This window comes from Aquarana catesbeiana, linkage group LG03 (assembly GCF_042186555.1).
Source record: "Aquarana catesbeiana isolate 2022-GZ linkage group LG03, ASM4218655v1, whole genome shotgun sequence".
Taxonomy (NCBI): domain Eukaryota; kingdom Metazoa; phylum Chordata; class Amphibia; order Anura; family Ranidae; genus Aquarana; species Aquarana catesbeiana.
The window spans coordinates 275,521,834-275,540,613 of record NC_133326.1 but is presented as its reverse complement, the minus strand read 5'-3'; the positions used below and the strand labels follow the sequence as shown (position 1 = coordinate 275,540,613).

The 18,780-nt window shown below is 43.4% G+C and overlaps 1 protein-coding gene across 10 annotated transcripts in view; it reads right to left on the bottom strand.

Annotated features, from left to right (window-relative positions):
- Positions 1 to 18,780, bottom strand: part of GRIP1 (glutamate receptor interacting protein 1) — a 900,266-nt gene that overhangs the window by 226,864 nt on the left and 654,622 nt on the right. For all 10 annotated transcript variants that reach the window (XM_073620100.1, XM_073620096.1, XM_073620097.1 and 7 more), the window contains exon 5: positions 10,773 to 10,856. In XM_073620100.1, coding sequence (XP_073476201.1) covers positions 10,773 to 10,856 — 84 coding nt within the window. The remainder of the gene's footprint in view (positions 1 to 10,772; positions 10,857 to 18,780) is intronic.

Below are 18,780 nucleotides of genomic sequence, written 5' to 3'. Positions count from 1 at the left end.
AAGGAAGACTCACCCAGAAGTTTTGAGTTACCCAAGAAGTTTCCACTATTGTTTGAACATTTCCTGAACACCTGTTTTTTGGATCTATATTTTTTGGAATCCAATTTAGTTTTTAATTAGTTGCTTTCATTTGTTTTGTTCCACCATTCATGTACATTGTTTTCACTCAGTTGTTAGTTATTATCACTGGTAATATTTGATTATTTTTATGGTTTTGTTTCACAATAGAGCATAATTCTGCATTGCACTTTAAAAGGAGCGCGGTTTGTAATTAATTCGTTAATTATTATTATATAGGCACATTAATCTGAATAGAAAACACAAACTGAAATAATGATGTTCTTTTATTGCACAACCACAGCAAGGATCTGAACAAGACCATGTGCCCAGACTTGGTTCCCTAGGGGATTCAAAAACGATTTTAAGTTGTAGTACTACTTCTTTAATTAAAATCTACGGTGTACGTCTGCTTTATCAAAAAAATATCAACACAAGTGTAAATCTGCCACAGGTCTTTCAATGCTCAGGACTGCAGACACAGGGGGTCACAAATGCACACAAAACCACAAATATTTTGGTAAGCGAGTAGTAAACTGATTTGCATTAGATATGTGCCTTATTTTGTTGGTAACTAGCTTGATAAATATCCCTTAAATAATGTAAAAGTTTAGCGTCTACATCAACAGCCTCAAGGGTATGGATTTTACAATCTAGTATGTGATGAAAGGCTGCAAAACAGGCCACAGAAAACAAGCTTAGAACATTCAAAGAATATTCAGTCTTTCATCATGTGTTGGCAAATAATTGAGCAAAATGTAATTTAACATCATGTTAAAATACCTTTGAGGAGCAAACAAGGAAAAACGGGAAAAAATATGTGGAAATTACAATGGTAATGGATTCTATCCAGCCCCTAAGCTTTTACAAGCTAACTTAATTTTTTAACACAGGAAACATTTTAAGAAGACCTGTCATGAACCTAACAATATCAAGTTGCTTCAACCATAAGTGCGCATACACGACAGGATAGCAAAACAATTTTCTATGCACCCAAGGAGTCCCTGGATCCAGGTATATTCCATACATTAAATGGCATCGCTTACTCGGTTTGTGTAAGTTTTGTGCATGGAATACAATATCTATAGACAGGAAATGCAAAGACAAACAAGCCTATTAACCACTTGCTGACCGCCCTATAGCACTTTTACTGTTACAGGATCACGTAAATATACATGATATTGCACTTTCACTTGTGGGGGGGGGGGGGGAGTGCGCACCAATTGCGGGCCACTTCTACTGTGATGAGTCGCAGCAGAAGCTGACATGCAGGTCCCGGGGACTCGATGTCCTCTGGCACCTGCCGATTGTTAGTAAAACACAAGAGAGCTGAGATATGTAAACAAGGCTTATGTCAGTTCTGACAGGGGAGGGGGGAGGTAGGATCTTGTGTCTCTGCAAAGCAGTACACAGTGAACACAAAAACACTGGCTAGGCACATAGTTAACCCTTTGATCGCCCTAGATGTTTAACCCCTTCCCAGCCAGTGTCATTAGTACAGTGACCGTGCACATTTTTAGCACGGATCACTGTATTCGTGTCACTGGTTCCCGCAAAGTGTCAGTTAGTGTCCAATTTTCTGCCGCAATATCGTAGTCCTATCTATAAGTCCTATACTATATCGTAGTCCTACTATAAGTCGCCCATCTCAGACATTACTAGTATGAAAAGAATAAATAAAAATTCCATAAATACATCCCATTTTTTTTAGACATGTTTGCGTAAACCAATCAATATACGTTAACTGGGATTTTTCTTTTACCTAAAACATGTAGCAGAATGCATATTGGTCTAAACTTATGAAGAAATTTGATTTTTAAATTTTTTTAATTGAATGTTTTAAAGTAAAATTTGTTTATATTTTTCAAAATTGTCAGTCTTTTTTGTTTATAGCACAAAAATTAAAAAAACGCAGTGGTGATCAAATACCACCAAAAGAAAGCTCTATTTGTGGGAAAAAAAATGACAACTCTTATTTGGTTACAACGTTGCAGGACCCGCGCAATTGTCAGTTAAAGTAATGCATTGCCGTATCGCAAAAAATGGCCTGGTCATAAGGGGGGTAAATCTTTCAGAGGTCAATTGGTTAAAAGCCCAACTCCAGGATAAAAGGGCACTAGTTTAATTTGCAATGCTACATGTTTATTCTCTAAAAACCTTAAACCTGAGCTCTAGGCATATAAAAGGCACACAAATTAATGTAACACTGTAATATTACATCATTAAAAGAAAAGTGCAGGAATTAAACAAAACAAAAAAAACTGAACACATAGCAGGGACTGTTAGTCTCCGCTGTATGGTCTACCCCTCCTGCGCTCACTGGACTGTGGGAGGGAGTTGTCAGGCATCTGGGCGGATCGCAATATTATTGTTGGCATCCCTGCAGACCCTGGACCAGCTCTGTGATGTGCTCCGCGGGTCCTCCTCCGGTCCCCGTCCTCCTCCGGGTCCTGCTCCGGCCCCCTCAGAACTATCAGGATATGTAATTTACCGGCCCCTTTCTTTTCCAAATGCAGAGTCGGTAATCACCGACTCTGTCCATTCATAACTGAGCATTGTATACTGTTTTTACGATGCTTCAGTTTATGAATGGAGAGGAGCCGTCGTCCCCACTCATTTTCAGTGCAGCTGAGGCTGCAGAGAAAGGGACTGGGGAATCTGTGTCCTCAGTCCCTTTCCCTGTCTCAAAGGGGAGATGTCAGGGGTCTGTTTAGACCCCTGATATCGCACCAAAGACCCCCCCCCCCTCCCCCAACAGGGCTGCTAAATAAATAAAATAAATAAATAATAAAAGATTAAATTGTAAAAAAAAAAAAACACACAACAACTGACACCTGTAAAGCAAAAGGGCATAAGGGCATAATGAGCTAGTATGCACCGCATACTAGCTCATTATGAAATACTTACCTTAGAATGAGGCGTCGGTATCTTACCTGGTCCACGCCGAGGGAGCTGACATGTTGCCTTGGCGTGTCTTCCGGGTATCGCGGTTCCAGCGCTGTGAGTGGCTGGAGCCGCGATTACATCATAGCAAGGGGAATATCTCCTAAACCGTACAGGTTTAGGAGATATTTTTTTTACCTACAGGTAAGCCTTATTAAAGGCTTACCTGTAGGTAAAAGTTAAAAAAAAAAAAAAGGCCATACAACCACTTTAAATTGTAAAAAATAAAATTGTCAAAAAAAATAAACTACTGACACAGTCCATGCCTCATCAGTGCCATCTATCAGTGCTGCATATTAGTGCCACTGTCACATGGCATTAAAAATAGGATTTTTAAAACAGCTTACCTGTAAAATCTTTTTCTTGGAGTACATCATAGGACACAGAGCCTCAAGTAATTACTTGGTGGGTTATGTGCCTACCTTCAGGTGTTGACTCTGGTATAACAGTATATACAGGAAGTTGACTCCCCTTTATAACCCCTCCTCCTTCCAGGAGTCCTCAGTTTTTGTAGCCAATATAAGCAATATACTCTCACATCATAAAACAGAGGGGCGGGAGCTCTGTGTCCTATGAAGTACTCCAAGAAAAGGATTTTACAGGTAAGCTGTTTTAAAAATCCTATTTTCTTTATCGTACATCATAGGACACAGAGCCTCAAGTAATTACTTGGTGGGATGTCCCATAGCAATGCTACTTGAGGGGAGGGAGACACAACCCATAGGGCACCCCCAGACCTTGAGGAATTATACTGCTGCTTGCAGCACACTGCGCCCGAAGGCGTTATCCTCATTCCATTTTACATCTACTTGATAAAATTTTGTAAATGTATGCACTGAAGACCAAGTCACGGCCTTGCAGATCTGAGACATGGAGGCCTGGTGACGCACTGCCCAAGAAGCACCAACCGCTCTGGTAGAGAACTTGAAAAGGGGGAATCTTTCCCTTTAAATCATAAGGTCGAATTATAATTTGCCGAATCCACTTAGCCACAGTGGATTTTGACACTGCCTGTCCTTTTTTAGGACCCTCTGGCAGAATAAATAAGACATCAGTCTTACGAATCTGAGCAGTTTTCTTTAAATAGATCATCACTGCTCTCACCACATCAAGACAATGCAGTGACTTTTCTACCTTGGAACATGGTTTTGGAAAAAACGATGGCAGGACAATATCTTCAGATGAAAGCCTGAAAACACTTTTGGCAAAAAGCCCGGACGAGGGCGTAACACCACTCTGTCCTCATGGATAATCAAATAAGGCTCTTTACAGGAAAGAGCAGCCAATTCTGAAACCCTCCCCGCTGAGGATATAGCAACCAAAAATATCAGCTTCCTAGTCAGAAGGACTAAGGGAACATGCTGTAATGGTTCCAATGGCGGTTTTTGTAACACTGACAAAAATAAATTCAAGTCCCAAGGGCTTAAGGGTGATTTAACTGGCAGATTAATCCGCATCACTCCTTGCATGAAACCCCGGACTAACGAATGCGTAGCAAGTGGTCTTTGAAATAAAATTGGTAAGGCTGAGACTTGGCCCTTAATAGTACTCAGGGACAACTTCATCTCTACGCCTACTTGTAGAAAGGCAAGAATTCTGCCTCTAATATATCTCCGAGGGTTCCAACCCTTGGATTTACACCAGGAAACATAAGCTTTCCAGACGCTACATATATAGCTCTAGAAGCTGGCTTCCTAGCATTAAAGTAGAAATAACTGCCCTGGAAAGCCCACGTCTTTTCAGAATGTGGGTCTCAATAGCCAGGCCGTTAAATTTAGCATTCGTAAAGTAGGATGGAATATTGGCCCCTGTGAGAGCAGGTCTGGCCTTAGTGGAAGGGACCACAGATGCTTCACTGCCATCTTTACGACCTCTGCATACCATGACCTTCTGGGCCATGCTGGTGCTGCCAGAATTACCGGTTTTCTTTCCAGCTTGATCCTGCAAAGAAGTCGAGGCAGCAACTGAATAGGGGGAAATGCATAGATCAGTAAAAGCTGATCCCACAGTATCACCAACGCATCTGTTCTCCATGCGAATGGATCCTTTGTTGTGGACACAAAATTGACTAACTTTATGTTGCACTGGATGCTAGAAGATCTACATCCGGAGTCCCCCATCCTTGACAAACAGCCGGAAACATGTCGGGGTGAATAGACCATTCGCCTGGGAATAATCTGCTGGCGGCACATGTAGTGCGCGTGCCAATTTTCTATTCCCGGAATGAAGACTGCCGATGGGCACGGAATATTTCTTTCTGCCCAAGTTAGAATATGGTTCACTTCTCTCTGCACTGAGAGATTCTTGGTGCCCCTTTTGGTGATTGATATAGGCCACAGCCATGGCATTGACGGACTGGATCCTGTTGGAACAATCCCTTAACCTGGAAGTCCAGGCTTTTAGAGCCAGACGCACTGCCCGAATCTCTAGGATGTTGCTGGGCAAGGCTCTTTCGGTACTTGAACACTGTCCTTGGACAGTTGTCTTCTATCATTACCACTTACCAGATAAGTGGTCTGAAGGATTTACCCTTTAGGACATTCTTTAGTAACCAATTGAGGCTTTGGGGCAGCCTTGGGGACAGCCGCATTGGCAAGTCCAAAGCTTGGATCGTTTTGTTCCAAGCAAATAGAATACTGTTCTGCAACATTCTCGAATGGAACTGGGCAAAGGGAACTGCTTCGAATGAAGCCACCATCCTTTTTAACAACCTCATGCAAAGGCGAATGGAGGGACCTCCTTTTGACCTGACCATCCGCCCCAACTCTTTTATGGAGTTGTGTTTTTTTTTTTCTCTTTCTGGGCAAGACGACCCTTTTTCTGGGCTGTATCTATGATCAGACCCAAATACTGCAGTCCTTTTTTAGCGATTTTAATGGAGACTTTACTCGGGTGAGAACGCAACCCAGACCTTTCCAGGTAACTGGTTGTAATGCATACACCTTACTCCGAACAGCGATTGGTCTATTAGCAATAGATCGTCTAGGTATGCCAAGACTGTTTAAGCCCTGTGCCCTTGACCTGGCTACAGGTGGGGCTAGCACCTTTGTGAACACTCGAGGTGCTGTAGCTAGCCTGAAGGGCAAGGCTATAAACTGAAATGCTGCTGTTCTACTTCGAACCACAGAAACATTTGGTGAGCGGGAAATATATGGACATGCAGATATGCATCCCTGATGCCGATAGGCGCCAGAAGTTTTCCTCCTTGCAGGATAGAAACTACTGACTTGATCGACTCCATCGAAGGAGCGGATCTTCAGGAACTGATTTAGATTCTTTTAGATCTAGAATGGATCTGTTGAATTTCTGCGTGGCTCTGTACATGTACAGGAAACGCATGAAAAAGGCAGTGAAGGTTCCAAGGAACCTAAGAAAAAACAGATCAGCTGACTCTACTAGAGTTAGCTTGAAAGAGGCACAAATCATCTCTGCAAGAGGTTTGTACCAGCAATTTCTCAGATTGCGAGGCTGAAAAAAAGTTTAACTCTAGTTGTCTCCTCTGCAGAGTAGTACTCGGTTTGCCTTTCTTCCCGATTACCTGAGGGTAATCCTTCATCCTCTACCCACTGTTCCCTTAATAAGGGATCTCAAGTGGGGGATCTAACATGCTTCCCATCCTTGGATAGCGGATGCGATTAAAGTCACTAATTTTTCTTCTAGGCCCTGCAGGGCGGAGGAAAAACGCATCTTCAATCATGTATACAGGGGCTGAATATTTTCTCCTCTTAGGCTCAATTTCCACTACTGCAACCCCAAAGTTGCGTGATTTTACCGTGATCTTTTGCCGCCGAGAATACGTTGGGGCGCGATTTTGATGCGACAGGAAACAATGCCTGTGTATTCTAGAGGTTTATGGACCTCAAGTCGCATCAAAGTGGTACCAAAGTAGTGCAGGGACTACCTTGAAGTCGCACAGATCTGAACAGTATTTCTTGGAAATCATGCCCTAGAGTCTGACAGTGGAGGTCGTCACCGCTGCCTAGAGGCAGCTGCCCCTGCGCAGGGGAAGGAATCCATTTAAGTGACTTGTCCAAGGTCACAAGGAGCCAACATGAGGAAGAGGTCCCACATCTTTATTATTGATGGTGGAAATCGCAGCGTCTACTGCTGGTACTTTCCAACCTTTCTGAATTTTTCCTCCATGATAGAGAACCGAGAAATTCTTTTCTATTCAGCATAAATAAGCGCTGTAAAAGGTTTTTTTTTTTTTTTTTTTTTAAAAACCAAAGAAGGGACCTGGACTTTCAGCTTACTTTGTTAGGAGTAGTATAAAAAGTGGAATGAACCATCTCTGTAAGAGTTTGTACCATCAATCTGTCAGATTGTGAGGTTGCATAAGGTTCATCAACTGTTGTTTCCTCCACAGAGGAAAATTTGGCTTGTTTTTCCCCGTGATCACCTGAGGATAAAACCTCATCCTGTGCCCACTGTTCCCTTGGATCTAACATGCTTCCTATCCTCTTGGATGGAGAATGCGATTAAAGCCACTAATCTTCCTTCTAAGCCCAACAGGGCAGAGGAGATGCATCTTCAGTCACATACACAGGGGCTGAAGTGTGAGAAGCAGTTGCACCACCAATTGCTTCCAATGATTCACCCTGGCTTGCCATGTCAGGTATCTCCGGAGAGGATGACAGTGTGGAGGCATGACTGGAGTTCCCAGCGCCTGGGGGTGGAATCCTTGGTACCTTTATGGTACACTGGAAATCAAATGTGCTAAGCACAACAGCAGAGGCACTTTAACAAATTATGGTATTTGCTGAACAATAGTTTTAGCAAAAGAAAACAATGTCACCATAAGGATCAGCCTTTGATGCTGAGTACCATAATATTTCCTGTGCTGGAAATGCCTGTTTACACACCTTTACATGCCCAGCGCTCCTGTGTCTCTTAGGCTCCATTCACACTAGCGCGTTTTTTGATGCATTTTGCATTTTGCAGAAATGCATGGGAATTTTTTAACATGGGTTCCTATGGAACATGTTCACATCAATGCTTTTTTGTATCTCTGCGTTTTTGGAAAGGGTCGGGGACTTTTTTCATGCAAAAAGCAGCGTTTTGCATGTAATGGATTTCAATGGACAAGCATCAAAAACGCAAGTGCACCGTTTTTGCAGCGTTTTTGGTGCGTTTTTGCCGTTTTTTTTTTTTTTTTTTTTGTAATTTTTTTTGAAGACTGTAAAAAAAAATGAAAAAAAAAAAACGCAAAACGCAAATCGCGGCAAAAACGCGGCAAAAACGCTGCTCAAAAACGTGCCAAGCATGAAAAAAAACCCTCCAAAAACGCTCAAAAGCAACATGCATAGGTGTGAATCGAGCCTTAGTGTGACAGACTTCTGTCTTCAGCATATGAACTGAGAGCGTCTGTGTTAAACCTCAGGTGAGAACCTGATTACACATAAGTGTCAGCTGTTACCGCACCTCCCCAGGAGGAGAGGGGAGGGGGAGGGGAATTTTTATCAGCAGTGTTTGTTAAGCTCCTAGTTTTAAAGGAAGACTTTATACAAAAAAATGCAAATGGCTGGTTTTGTATGTTGATAAACTACTGCTGTAACCCCTTTAGATCCCTCAGAAGAGGAACACCATCTGTTCAATTAAGAACTCCCCTTTGGCTGCAGGGACCACACCCGCTGCTATAGCCAGACACAGAGCTGCTGAAAAAGCATCGTACTAGGTAAGTGTAATATACTCCCTCTAGAGGAGACATTTTAAGGCATACAGTTATACATATATATATATATATATATATATATATATATATGTATTTTTTGGAGAAAAAGGCATAGGTGGACTTTTTACAGTTCCTAGGCTTCTCCCCTTACCTTATTCTCGCTGCAGGATACTGCTGATTTAACACACAGATCCAACTTTCACCCATCACGGCGGGCAGCGTAGTTAAACCTTCAAAGACTGGGGCCCTTTTAATAGGGGTTCCGCTCCTTTGGACCTGTATAGCACCCCTCAGGAACAACTTTAGGTAATATGAAAAACCAAAAAGCGTCCTGGTTCCTAGGGTCCAGCTCTCAAAGAGAAGCTTACAGGCAAAACCTCGTTCTTCAATGCGAGGCCCAGGTACCATCTTATGGCCTCAGTGGCAAGGATGGATCCGGTTGTGGAGGTTTTTTTAAATCCAGCATGGATCCCTCCCTGGAGCTCCTCAGAGCACATCTTTACTCGTGACCAACACCTTAGACACTGGCGAAAAAACTGTGGACTCCTGGAAGGAGGAGGGGTTATATAGGGGAGTCAACTTCCTGTATTGGTTATACCAGTGTCAACACCTGAAGGTAGGCCCATAACCCACCAAGTAATTACTTGAGGCTCTGTGTCCTATGATGTACAATAAAGAAAAAGGTATCGGTACTTGTACTCGGTCTTAAAAAAGTGGTATCAGTGCAACCCTAAGGGCCCTTTCACACTGGGGCGGGGTCAGCGGTAAAGCGCCGCTATTGTAAGCATCGCTTTACCATCGGTATGCAGTAAAACCCCCCCCGCTAGCGGCCGAGAAAGGGTTAAAAACCACCGCAAAGCGCCTCTGCAGAGGCGCTTTGCCGGCGGTATAGCTACGCTGTTCCATTGATTTCAATGGGCAGGAGCGGTATATACTCCGCTTCTTCACCGCTCCGAAGATGCTGCTAGCAGGACTTTTTTTCCCGTCCTGCTAGCGCACCGCTCCAGTGCAGGGGCGTAACTAGAAATAGCAGGGCCCCATAGCAAAATGTTGTATGGGGCCCCCCTGCAAACAGCCCCCCTCCACAGCTGCCCTAGTGTCAATGCAGCGTGACCTGTGCCCCATGCAGCGTGACCTGTGCCCCATGCAGCGTGACCTGTTCCCCATGCAGCATGACCTGTTCCCCATGCAGCATGACCTGTTCCCCATGCAGCATGACCTGTTCCCCATGCAGCATGACCTGTTCCCCATGCAGCGTGATCTGTGCCCAATACAGCATTGCCTGTGCCCAATACAGCATTGCCTGTGCCCCATACAGCCTCACCTGCGCAGAGGAAGAGGCAAGCCACCCGGATCAGCAGAGAGCGGGATTGCCCGCTGTAATAGCTTTCATTTGAATTTCCCGTCTTCCCGGGGCTCATCGTCACATAGCCCCACCTCTTGGCCTGACGCCTTTGATGACGTCACACGTCCTGCATTGGATTGGCGTTCTGTCTATCAAAGGCGCCGGGCCAAGAGGTGGAGCTATGTGATGTGAGCCCCGGGAACACTGGAAGTTCTAATGAAAGCTATTACATCGGGCAATTCAGCTGTCTGCTGATCCGGGTGGCTTGCCTCTTCCTCTGCACAGGTGAGGCTGTATGGGGCACAGGCAGACCGGCTGTATTGGGCACAGGTCACGCTGTATGGGGCACAGGTCACAGCTTGCCTCTTCCTCTCCTCTCTCTTCCCCTGGCTGGGAGATTGTGCCGGTGGTGCTCTCATCCTCACTGGGCCCCACTTGGCTGCAGGCCCCATAGCGCCCGCATGGGTCGCTATGGTGGTAGTTACACCCCTGCGTCCAGTGTGAAAGCCCTCGGGGCTTTCACACTGGAGACACAGCAACGGCTGTTTCGGGTCGGTTTGTAGGAGCTTTTATTAGCGCGATAGCGCCTGCAAACCGCCCCAGTGTGAAAGGGCCCTAAATCTGACTCCAGCTACTGTTATTTTAAAGCCCTTTAGAAATGCTAAATAAAATATCTAAAAGGTTTATACAGGATAATATTTTTCCTTCAGCTTTTTATTGTTCTGACTTACAGAATATTAGACAGTTGTGACTTACCTCGTATTACAAATCCGAAGGTGTTGCCTTCTTTGTGTAGTGTCACTTCCACAGTCCTAAAAATGACCCCTGATCCTTGTATAGCTGCAAAGAAAGATAAAAAAAATTGTTTAAAAAATTCACAGAATACAAAATCGTGTTTGACATAACTTTATTTTAATAAAGTAAATGTAAACACTACCAGTGAACTTCTTGTATTTGTTCACTTTTGATCGGTTAACAATACGATTGAAAGCCGTATGGTATATCAATTCTAGAAGTACAAAAAAAATTATTATGCTACCAGAAATCTTTTGAGCTGATAACGTCTTGTGCTCTCGGGTTGTGCATTGCGCTACTGCTTTTTTTTTTTTTTTTAATCCGGTAGATTTTTCAAAGAGTTTTTAATGGAAGATTTTTTGCAAACCTCTCCAACAAAGGAAAAACACTTAAGTAGGGCGACACAATCAAAATTTCTCCCCAGCCATCTCTGATTACTACAGAACACTTCCCTCCTATGTTATATGGAAGAGAAGAAATTGGGAGGTTTATTCTAGTCCTGCCCCAGGGTGACAATACTGCTGCTACATAGATACAGTACAGCAAGTGAGCACTGTCACCCTAATGACTGAAAGCATGTACCTGAAAGAATCCCCAGGTGAAAATAAAGGGAAAAGTCATTTTAAAATTACTATAATTGAAACCATTTAAAATTTGTGGTAAGCTACAACATGTATATTTTTTTGTTTTACTTACACTAAGTTGGGGGAAGAAGAGCAACCAGCAATTGCAAAGTCTATTGCAGTCCAGTCCAAAAGCTTGACGAACAACCATATGTACTGCCCATTATACCAACTTCTGATTGTTCATTAGGAAAATGCTCATTAAAGTTCATCTATAACCGTTTGTGTCCCCTGCTGGAATAATTCTCCCTTTCTATTCTTCCTGACAACCATTATGACGAGGACAGAATATGATAGGATATCAAAATGCTATAATTGCCATTAAATATGAGGTGAGAGGAAATTTTCCAATAGGGATTCCACGTTCTCTCTGTAAAGACATTGCCTCTCTCTTCCTAGTCTTTCAACTTCCCAAGGGGACACAGACTGTTCTAATTGGCAAAAATTGCATAAATAATTAGCAATCAGTCAAGACGTCATTGGATAATACACATTTTTTGCAAAAGGATTTCAGCAGAAAAATAGGGCATGCCTGTCAAAACAAGCATTCAAGTGAAACCAAGTGATACTGGGATGAGATAGAAATATAGAATTTCTGACATTTTTGGGAGTTAAAAGGTTTGGCGCGGTGACCTTTATCTTCGCTTTATTAATTAGTAAATCACTTGCCAAGATGAGGGATGTGCACATCAGGTGATCTGACCCCGATATACCATTGCTTGCTCTGGGTTAGTAACAAACCAAGTAATGAGGAAAAGATAATAGCCTTAGATGCTGTACCACTAAAGTGATACTAAACAGAGAAGTCTTAATTGTCATAATTCATTTATAAATCATATCATGCCACTGTATTTTTTTTTTAAACATCTAAGTACGTTACTCCTGCAGCACTGTTGTCACATAATCTTTCCCTCCTCTTTGGCATTTACAGGGAAAGATCCTTAGGAGGGTCTTCTATTACCCTGCTGATGTATGCTCTCTCTACAGTGTGAGTCTGTCTGGCCAGCCCTGATTGGTGATTTCTAGTCACAAGACTAAAAAAATTAATATGTGAATTAATATGGTGTAGACTGAGACAAAGATCATTGATATGAACTTTCATTTTATTCAGATGCATCCAAGGCTCTTTTTTCACTTTACAGGTATTAGCAAATTACATCTGATATATTTAATACGGACTTATATTAAAACATAGCTTTTTGTGAGTTTTAGTGAATGTAATCACATCAGCACAATAAATCCCTCCCCTATAGTGTTTAGCAACAGAAAGACATAGGGGAGGGAGGGGAGGAGAGTGCCATTTACCACTGTGTATATGCCCACATGTGTGACTGTATAGTCTTGTGGGCTGCACAGATGAGAAAAAGGTGGAAATGAAGAGCTTAGAAGGTAACTGAAATATGAGCATGCTCTGTAGAGAGGACATCACCTGGTGTAGACAATCTCAACCTGCAATGGGGACACAGAGAAGATGGGAGGGGCAGCTGAAGGTATCAACCAGGTATATTTCACTCTACACAAAACAAATGCTTTAATAACTTTGTGAGTATGCACACTCCTTTATATAGCATGTAATGAGTGTTTGTCATAGTCTGGGTTTAATGACACTTTAAAAACCTCAAGTTAAAGTGAACTTGAAAGATACGACAAGTATTTTTCAATGCACTGTCCAATATTCACGACAAATCCAAGTAATGCAAACATTGCCTGTGATAAATGAAAAATTTATAAACTCTACCCCAGAAAAACACCCTTCCAACACATAACACTTGGTTAATAAAAGGAAAATAAAATCTCTCTTTACATTGCACAGACTTACAGCTCTGACTCCAACCTCTGCAGTGAACAAACTTAAACATAATTCCTGGAATAAAGGCTGGCACAGGCAGACTATGTGAAATTGTCTCTCATGGATTCTAAAAGTGGTGCAATATGCACTAAATTCATGTACCTGGCTAGAGAACTTTCACTTGAATTTTGTGCATGCGAATGCACGTGAGAATCTCGCAAAATATGTCTACGCCAGTTTCTCTCTCTGTACACAAAAAGAGAGTTGATCTTAATTAGTTCCACTATCGTAAGAGACAAACCGTCGGTATTTTATTTTGAATTTGTCGTTGCCAGAATCAGAAGTGTTGCAAAAGCCTCAGGAATTTGCCACAACACATTAACAGGAGGGATTAAAGTAGAAGTCCAGTCAAATCCTAACTATTCTTAAACTTGATCCCACCCCATTCTAAGCCTGTTCTACTACCCTGTTAGGAACGATGCTTACCTATGCAGAGGGTGCTCTGGTCTGGTCAAATGATCGGCTCCAAGCACCAGCTTCAGGGTCTCAGAGGAGGGACAATTGACAAAAGAGTAAATAAGCCTGTCGGTGACATACCCACATAGGCATTACAGCCATTGTCTGTGTGTGATCTCTCCTTTTCACCGAAGCTGCCACTGGAGAGAACATGTGACCGGACCAGAGTGCTCTCAGCATAGGTAGGTATAAGCATCTAGCCTTTACAGGGTAGTTAGAATGGGAGCAAATTGAAGTATAGTTGAGACTCCCAAATTCACCCCAATATGTTTTTGCACTTTTAATGCACTATACATATTTATCTGTTAAATTTTATGGACTGGAAAAAATAAAATATACAAATGCAGGAAAACAGCAGGACAAATGCACTCATAATAGATTCTGAATCAACTCAAGTGTCTCAAACTGATGTCTAAAGCATGCTGTATTCATTAGGGCAGATGAACGTTCACTATCCAAAATAATTTACTGGAGCTTCAGAATGCAGGCAAAAGTGTCAGATGATGCATTTTGGACCTTAGTGAATAGTAAAGTATTAAGTATGTCTAAACACAAACAAAAATAAAAGGGCTTGAAAGCTGCAATATTTTACATGTAGCGGCAGCATTCAATTTTTTTTGTAAGGCTAAGTACATTTTCTGCAAGTACAGTAAAAATACTCAATCTTACCAGCTTTCTTAGCTGTAGCTTACAATTACAAACAGTATTACTCTATTTGGGAGGTGTTTGTAGTCCAAATTAAACAGCCTAGGGGGACAACGCTGCTCCTCCATAGATACAGTGCAGTGAGTATTTTCATCCTAGGCCCGGAACCATGTTATTGGCAGAATCTCCAGGTGAAAAAAGAGATTCACCATGCAATGAGAGAACTGTCTGGCTGGATAGATGCATAAGATAGTCCAGAGGATGGATCTGTCTGTTCTAAGAGGTGAGAATGTTGAGCTGTATGTTCTGGAGTGAAACTGGGCAAAGGGAACCGCATCAAAAGTAGGATACCATTAGGTCCAGAACCCTCAAACAGAAGCAAACTAAGGCCTGCATTTTGGATCAATGAGTGTCCAAGATCAGACCTAGGTACTCCACACAGTGTGAGGGCCGGAGAGTAGATTTTGAATTGTTCCTTAACCAGCCAAAGGTTTGAAGAAACTGAATAGTCTTTTGGATACTGGTTTACAATGTTGTGGTGGAGGAGCACTTTAGTAAAAAGTCAGCCAATTATCCTGTGACATGGATGCAGAGTCCACAGAGGAACAAGAAGCAGGTCAAGGACTTTTGTAAACACTCGGAAGGCAGAAGGAAGCCAGAATGGCAGTGCTATAAATTAGAAGTGCTGGTCTCCAAAAGCAAACTATAGAAAGCGTTGGTGTATAGGGAAAATGGGGATATGAGATAGGCATTCTGTTTATTACTAATAGATTGGACCCAGAGGTCTGGGACCTCTCAGATCCAGACTGGCGCAAACGCCAATAAACGACCCCCACTCAGTTGTAGGGAAGGCTTCTGGGTAGGCTTGATGGACTTATTGGGCCAGAGCTTAAAATAAAATAAAGTGAAGAGCCTTGGTTTTAAAGCTGATGCTTAAAACGCAACTTCACTTTTGTTAAGAAAAAAAAAAAAAACTGTCCACCTGGGTGATATATGTACATTGCAAGGATTTTAACAAACTTTGTTGCAGATTCCTACCTTTTGTTATTCTGAAGACAACCCGGTTTGTTCCTCTGTGCCCATGTGGGAAAGTGTGTCTAATGGGAGCGTTTTCATAATTATCAATAATGATGAAAGCTGCTGGGCCTGCATCCCTTTAGACCTGTTCCTATTGTGATTATCTCATCAAAAATGACATTTTTGCTGCAGGGAATGCCACAAATCTGACTTGTATCTTAGTGCAGACTTCTGGGAAAATCAGTGAGCCAATAAGGCAAGCAGGAAATTAGGTTTCTGAGGGAGCATTCTATGTACATAACACCTCCAGGTAGCCATATTGCATGTCACAGAAAATTATAGAGCTGCAGATTGAAAAGGAAATGTAATTTGTAATAATATTCAATTACAATATGATTTGTGCTGCAATTGTACTTGCTATATAGTTTTTCCTTTATTTGCTATTTTTTTCCCCTTGAAAGTGGAGTTACCCTCTAAGGTGAGTGCCCCTTTCGCTGAGCAAAAGCAGCAGCTGTGGGGGTAGGAAAGTTAGGCTTATTTTTTTTTTGGGGTAGGAGCACCTTTCCCCTCGTGACTTTCTTAATGAATTTATGATGGGATTCTCCAAACAGGTTTTCACTATCAAAAGGCATGCAGAAAAGGTGCCTTCCACGACCAAGTTCAGCAGACCAAGCTTTCAACCACAGAATCCTGCAAAATCCATGTGCACAGATATAAGACACATTCTAGAGACTTTTCTTTGGACTGTAGGGGGGCTGGATTGTGGCCAGTGGGGGTATAACATGTCCCAAGCCTAGCTTCAGTAAGAGTGAACAATGCTTCAGGCTTGGTGGTCAGTGGGTGTAAAAAAAATGACATAGCACCTGTGGTCAGTGGGAGGAGGAATAGTGCCCCATCACAGGTATCGATGGGAGGAATAGTGCCCCACCACTGGTATTGGGGGGAGGAATAGTGTCCCACCACTGGTATTGGGGGGGAGGAATAGTGCCCCACCACTAGTATTGGGGGGGGAGGAATAGTGCCCCACCACTAGTATTGGGGGGAGGAATAGTGCCCCATTGCTGGTATCAGTGGGAAGAAGAGTGCCCCATTATTGATATTAATGGGAGAAATAGTGCTGCACCATTGGTGTCAGTGAGAGCAACAATGCCCCATTTCAGTGGGAGGAAAAGTGCCACAAGGGCCAAAGGGCCACAGTATGGAGACCACTGCTCTAGAGCATCCACAATAAACATAAGGCTGTGGGCATCAACTGTAATTGTTCCAAGAGAATAGGTCAACAAAGACATGTTCATGGTCTACATTTATCTGTCCAGTTTGCACGCTTAAAAGATAAAAAACAAACAACAAAAAAACAACAAACAGTTTGGAGTTTGCAAAAAAGCACATGGGAGACCCCCCCTAAACAAATTGGGGGGCTGCCGTATAAAGTCTGATGGCTATTGTTTGGTAGGATGTCTCCCTCCCCTTAAGGCTATTGCTCTGGGACGTCCCAGCAGGTAATGATTAGCCTAACTCTGTCCCATGATGTATGAAAAAGAACGTAGGATTTTTTCGTCATACATACCAGCAAAAAACAGCACTCGAGGCATATCTGCCTTATTGCAGATCAACCTCCTGGTTAGGCCTGTCAGGCCGTCTGATCTGATCCTTTATGGACTGGCAGATACCAATTGCTGCAACAGCCGGTTGAAGAGCTGAACTGGCCAAAGAAAAGGAAGCCTTTAATAATGACTCCAGTTTCTTGTCAATAGGGTCTTTCAAGCCCTGTGCGTTATCTACCGGACAAGTCAAGTTCTTGTTCAAGGAAGAGACTGCTGCATCTGCGGCTGGCATGCTCCACTTAAACTTTTCATCCATGGGCTATAAAAGGGAAAACCTCTTAGGAAGACCAAAAATCCTGTCAGGATGTTCCCAATAAGCATACACCGCTTGTTCCAAAAGTGGGTGTAAGGGGAAATCCTGGGCGGCCTGAAGAGGCCTCGGGGATCCCAAGGAGGACCAGGGAGGCTCAGTAACCTCTGCAAGAGGCAACTTAAAGGTAGAAAGAACCATTTTGGTAAGAGCCAGGATCAAAAGCCTCTGTGATTGAGAGGCAGACACCAACTGGATATCTTCTTGTCCAGATTGCTTGGAAGCAGACTCATCCGCCAGGCCATCCACGGAATCTTGAGCTTTAAGCTCTTCCCCATCCTCAACCCATTCCTGCTCCAAACTAGGAGGCTCAGGGGAGGGGGATCTGTCACACTTCTTGCCACCCTGCGGGATGGAGGCAATCATTCCAGCAATCCTGTGCTCTAACCCGGCTAGGGCTGAGGACAGTTTATCCTTAGTGATAAAAGGGTGAAGCAGCAGCGTTGACTGTAGGCACAATCCCAGATAGGTGCAGCGGCTCAGGTTGCCGGGAAGCCTCTGATCCTTCAGGGAATACAACACTAGGGATACGACTAGGTTCATTAGGAACTACTGATGACATAGGTGTGCCCTTCCCTGTAGTGTTAGTCCCCCTCCTCTTTTTTGAAGACATTTACTAGCCACAAAAAGGGAGTACCTGGGTGTAGTATTAACACACCTCAAAAGGGAGACCCTTTAATAGGGCTCACCAAGCCCCTATGCAACAATCCTGCCAAGCACCTTTAGCCTGCCAAGCAACACCTGGTGACTCACGTGATCCGGGTAAGGAGAAAAAAAGGGCTGCAAGTGCCTGGTTCAGAGTCTGCTCTGTGTCCCACAGCTGACTTCTGGAAGCACCGCATGCTTGGCATACACAGCTTAAATAAGCTGGCTGTGCGCCGGAGCATTCTGTACGTGCGTGCGCACGTGCTCTGTCCCGGCGAACGGGCGTGGCTGTATTAGCGTATGACACAAATCTTTGTGCACCCAGACAAAGGCTACGGTGCACGTGCGGCAAAGCCACGTGCGCCATGCCCGCCAAACAAACTGCTGAGCCCATCGGCACTTTTGTGAACGCACGTGCGCCATTGCGAACCAAGGCGAAATCGTGGGCCATCATACAGATTCAAAACAGCCAAAAGGTACACTTTGCAAACACTTACAGCTAGCCCAATAACTCCCCTTGTATGGTCACTGCACACAGGTGTCCAGCCTCTAGCTAGCTTGACTGATTGTTACAATCACTGGGACACCCCACAATAATAATAATAAAGGGGTTTCACTTCGTTTCTAGGCTGCCCTGCGCCTGGACGGGTAAAAGCCCAATCTTCACCCCTTCCTGTCACTTGAGGACCTTCAAGGACTGGGTATCCTTTTCATGTTTAGGGTCTACTCCCTTGGACCTGTACAGCACCCTGCAGGAATGCCTTAGCGCTGTAGTGTCCAGGATTTCACTTCGCAGGGTCCAGTGCCTGGATGCCACATT